The sequence below is a fragment of the Nestor notabilis genome, unplaced genomic scaffold (genome assembly GCF_000696875.1).
Source record: "Nestor notabilis isolate BGI_N333 unplaced genomic scaffold, ASM69687v1 scaffold16401, whole genome shotgun sequence".
NCBI lineage: Eukaryota > Metazoa > Chordata > Aves > Psittaciformes > Psittacidae > Nestor > Nestor notabilis.
The window spans coordinates 7,684-11,965 of NW_009914446.1; the positions used below are offsets into that span (position 1 = coordinate 7,684).

The 4,282-nt window shown below is 62.8% G+C and overlaps 1 protein-coding gene across 1 annotated transcript in view; it reads right to left on the minus strand.

The window, feature by feature from the left end:
* Nucleotides 1–1,661: 1,661 nt before the first annotated feature.
* Nucleotides 1,662–4,282, minus strand: part of MOV10 (Mov10 RISC complex RNA helicase) — a gene marked incomplete at its 5' end in the record, with an annotated part of 4,869 nt that continues 2,248 nt past the window's right edge. Inside the window, 12 exon segments of the mRNA XM_010023671.1 lie at nt 1,662–1,776; nt 1,888–1,976; nt 2,113–2,238; nt 2,328–2,402; nt 2,504–2,695; nt 2,774–2,897; nt 3,079–3,181; nt 3,267–3,386; nt 3,452–3,549; nt 3,701–3,804; nt 3,889–4,050; nt 4,121–4,268. Coding sequence (XP_010021973.1) covers nt 1,662–1,776; nt 1,888–1,976; nt 2,113–2,238; nt 2,328–2,402; nt 2,504–2,695; nt 2,774–2,897; nt 3,079–3,181; nt 3,267–3,386; nt 3,452–3,549; nt 3,701–3,804; nt 3,889–4,050; nt 4,121–4,268 — 1,456 coding nt within the window.

The window sequence follows — 4,282 nt, forward strand, 5'->3', positions numbered from 1 at the left end:
CGGGAGAGCGGCCGGAGCAGGACCACACGGGGCCAGTACCTGCCCTGAACCCCCTGCAGAGGAGCTGCCACACAAGCCTGCGGGATGATGTCCCTGCGAGGCTCCAGAGCCACCAGTGCCTTCAGTACCCACTGCTCTCTTTGGGTGGGCATTAGCATAGCTCCCCGTGTCACCCCGGTCTGTACCCATCTCCCTGCTTTCGCCTCTCCCGTGGGGATTGTTGTGGTGTTCATGCTCCCTCCCCAGCTCCATGCAGGAGCCACAGAGGTGGGGAGGTGCTGCTGGCTGTGCCCACAGCTCCAGTGTGGGGTCTGCTGGGCCCTCAGGGTGCTCTCGGCCGTGGGGCAGCACACAGTGTTGTATACAGACTTGCCCAGGGCAGCTTTCAGCCCATCCATGTGCAGAGCCTCCAGCAGCGCTCTGCTCTTGGGACCTGTGCTGGGGCAGCACCTCAGCCCAGCTCTGCCAGTGCCACCTCTTTGGGTCTGCCTTGGTCACAGACTGAGCACCAGGAACTGCCGAACTGGGACAATAAATGCAAACCTGTATTTTACTAATTGTGGCTCTGCTTGTGCATCCTTCAGGCTGCTGCTGCCTGGGGCCACGCGCTGTGGACCAGCCCCTCTTGCTTCAGCTGCTTGCGCAGGATCAGGGCTCATCAGCACTTGTTTGGGTAAGACCCAGGGAGCAGCTCACTTGGAAAGAGCCGGGTGGGAGCACCCCAGCTGTACCAGTTGCTGGTGTAATGGGCGCTACGGTCACTGCTGGAGCCATCCCTCCTCTGTAACCATCCTGGAGCAGGGCTGCAGCCAGCCTGTCCCTGCTCTGGCAGCCCCAGCGGCGGGGGCAGGGGCTAGGACTCAAAGGCCCCCTCCCCTGGTACCCACGCGGGGGCGGGCCTCCCGCCAGCCTGTCCCTGCTCTGGCAGCCCCAGCGGCGGTGGCAGGGTCTAGGACTCAACGTCAATACTCTTTATTCTCCAAACGTTTATTCTGGGGAAACAAAGTGAAATGAACCTGCACAGCCCTGACCACTCATGGGGTAGGAGAGCAGAGCCACCCTGTGCCCAGCCAGCTCCCTGCCTGCGCCCCAGGCACCCGCTGCAGCGCTGAGCTCCCCCCTGCACCCAGCGGTGCTCTTCGGAGGCTGGAATCTCACTGAAGCCATTCACTGAGTGGTGAGAGCAGTCACCCAGAATTGGCTTTCCATGGCTGTGTCATGTCTGAAGTGGAGAGTGGACCCAGCCCAGTGCGGATGCGGTCCCACTCTGGGAGAGGAGGTGTTTGCCCCATGGTCCATGCCAGGGCTCCTGAGTGGCACGAGACTCTATCCACAGGGATGCACTGGGGCAGGGGGAGAGCAGGCGGCTGCTGCAGGCCAGGGGCAGGCTGAGGGATGCTGGAGCTCCACGGGGCTTCTCCTCCTTTCCCAGGTGGGTTTCCTGCAGAGAACCCCATGGCAGAGCTGGCTGCTGGCTCAGGAGGGGACAGCCAGCCCCCAGGGAGAGCCTGTCCTCAGCCTTGTCACGTTTGCTGCAGGAGAAGCTTCCTATGCCCCTCACCCACATGTCACTGGTGCTGGTCCCACAGGTCCAGCTCTGCCGCTGCTCCCCCCTTCCTGCCATGGCTTCACCAGCAGCTCCAGCCCTGCTCACCTGGGTGCTAGTTGCCGAGGTGCAGCGCGTGGAGGTCCGCGGTGAGGTCGTCCGCTGCCTGGCTCTCCTCCTCGTAGGGGTACCCTGTGTAGCCGCCCTCCTCCCTGCAGTACCTGAGGAACCTGCGGGCACACAGCGAGGGGAGCATGGGCAGGAGGGTGCCACTGGCCCTGCTGCCTGCATAGCACTGGGCATGTCCCAGCATCGTCCAGGCACAGCCAGACAGGGCTCACCTCTGCCAGTGCTGGTCCTTGCTGAGCACGGCTGGGTTACCCACCACGATCAGCAGAGCTTTGGCCCTGGTGATGGCCACGTTGAACCTCTGAAAGGAAACAACGAGGGTTTTACCTGCAGCAGCACCTCTCAGCCCCCTCCCCAACCCCATCCAGGTGTAAGCAGCTCTGGCGTGAACTGGGGGTGCCAAGGGAGAGGGGCCTGCTCCAGGGAACCCCAGGTACCTTGGGGTTCTTGAGGAAGCCCAGCTTGAAGTTGTGGTCGAGCTGGAGGTACTCGCTGCAGCTGCGCACGGTGGAGATGAGGATGATGCGCCGCTCCTGGCCCTGGAACTCCTCCACGGAGCCCACCTGGGAGAGCGGGCAGCAGGCAAGGGGCTGGGGAGCACCCGGGGTGCTGAGCAGGGTGGGTTCCTCTCCCCCTGCACCCAGGACTGTACCTTCAGCAGATTGATGTCCGGCAGCGCCCGCAGGACAGGATCCAGGGAGGTGATGGCTTTCCGGATCTTCTCCACCTGGGAAGAGGCACATAGCACGGGCCAGCTCATGGAACTATGCCCATCCATCCCATGGGGAGGTCTCTACCCATCCCCTGCCTGCAGAGCCGTGCCCTTACCTGCTTCCTGTAGGGGGAGATGATGCCGACCTCCTTGGGGGACACACTGGGGCAGCCCCCCTTGCCCCGGCTCTGCAGCAGCTTCTTCAGGTAACGGACCAGCACCTCGATCTCAGCCGTGTTGAAGAACGAGGGGCTCTTGGCCTCTCTCTGGTCTTCCCCACAAACCCCATGGAAGATGATGGGGAAGCCCTGGAGGTGGAGAGAGTTGGGCTCTGCCCCACCTGCAGCTTGGGGCTCCCCTGTTCCCTTTCCTGCGTTTCCCCTCACTTTCTTGGGAAGCTCCTCCCAGTTACAGTACAGGCTCCGGACATCAAGCTCGTCGCTCTCGCAGGCCTTCAACTCGCTGTCGTAGAAGAGTTCGTTGGGGATCCTCAGGATGGCCTCGTGGGACCTGCGGAGGGAGGACAGTGCCCAGGGTGGGTGCCACACAGCCCCAGCATGGAGGACAGGGGGTGTGCCCCCATCTTCTGCACCAGCCAGGCCACCACAAGGCTGTAGGAAGCCAGAGCCCATGGTGTGCACACCAGGCTGCCCCCAGCAGAGCAGCCCCATCCCCATGCTGTCCCCTTCACCTGTAGTTCCAGAGCAGTTTGGTGACAAACTGCGGGTCGTATCCTCCACTTGACTTCTTGTACAGGAGGTTGTGCAGCATCAGCCTCTCCAACAGCGAGGTGCCTGTGCCCAACAAGACCCCATGGCTCCCCGCAAGGCTGCTCACCCCCTGGGTGCCAGCAGCACTCCCTCCCCTCTCCCTTCTCACCCAAGCCATGCTTGATGGCCAGTGGAGACGTCAGAACAGGGCCCAGCTGCTGGGGGTCTCCTGCCAGCACCAGCTGCCCCCCGTTGGGGTTGGTTTCCTGGTCCATGGCAGTCAGGAGCCCTGTGCAGAGGGAGGGCTCAGCAGGGGAAGGGGGGTCCCCAGGAGAGCAGCCAGGCACCACTCACCTGCAATGGCGACCACGCTCTCTGGCTCTACTGCCTGGCCACACTCGTCGATGAAGACATGGGAGAAATACCCTGGGGGGAAGTTGGCCGACACCAGCCTGGGGAGGAAGTGGAGCGAGGCTGCCTTGGCATCCCCTCAAATCCCCTTTGTCCTCATCCTCCTGCAGACAAGGGGTCCCTGCTGCTGCCCACCTTCCTCTGCACACTGCCCCTGCCTTAGGAGGTGGGAACAATCCCAGGTCCTCTGACCTTCCTGCTGTCACCAGCGTGGTGATGAGGATCCGGTAGTGCCCCAGGTGCTCCTTGCTCGGGTACACATAGCAGCTCTGCTTATCGTCCCAGTTGCAGCAGGGCTGAAACACAGAAGGTTCGGTGGGATCCTGCTCTCCCTGGGGCCGCCAGCCCAGATGTGCTGGGATGGAGGGGCTGGGACTTACCCTGATCTCAGCAGGCACCTCCTGGTAGTTCCTGGAGCTGGCGATGAGCCTGTAGATGTGCCGGGGGGCAATGTCCTTGATGAGGCGCTGGCACAGCAGGTCTGCAGCGCTGTTGGATGGGGCGCACGCCAAGATCCGGGCATCCTTGAAGCACGTCCATACCTAAGCAGGAGGAGGGGGATGCAGCACTGAGCTCCATAACCAGCACCAGACCTGGGCACCGGTCACTCACCTGCTTGATGGCCTCCACCAGAGTCACTGTCTTGCCAGTGCCAGGGGGGCCGAAGACGAGGTACGGGGCTGGCCGGGACATCCCTGTCATGATGTGTGTCACAGCTCTGCACTGCTCCTCATTTGCCTGCAGCTTGCGGTCAAACCACCTGCGGGAGCAGAG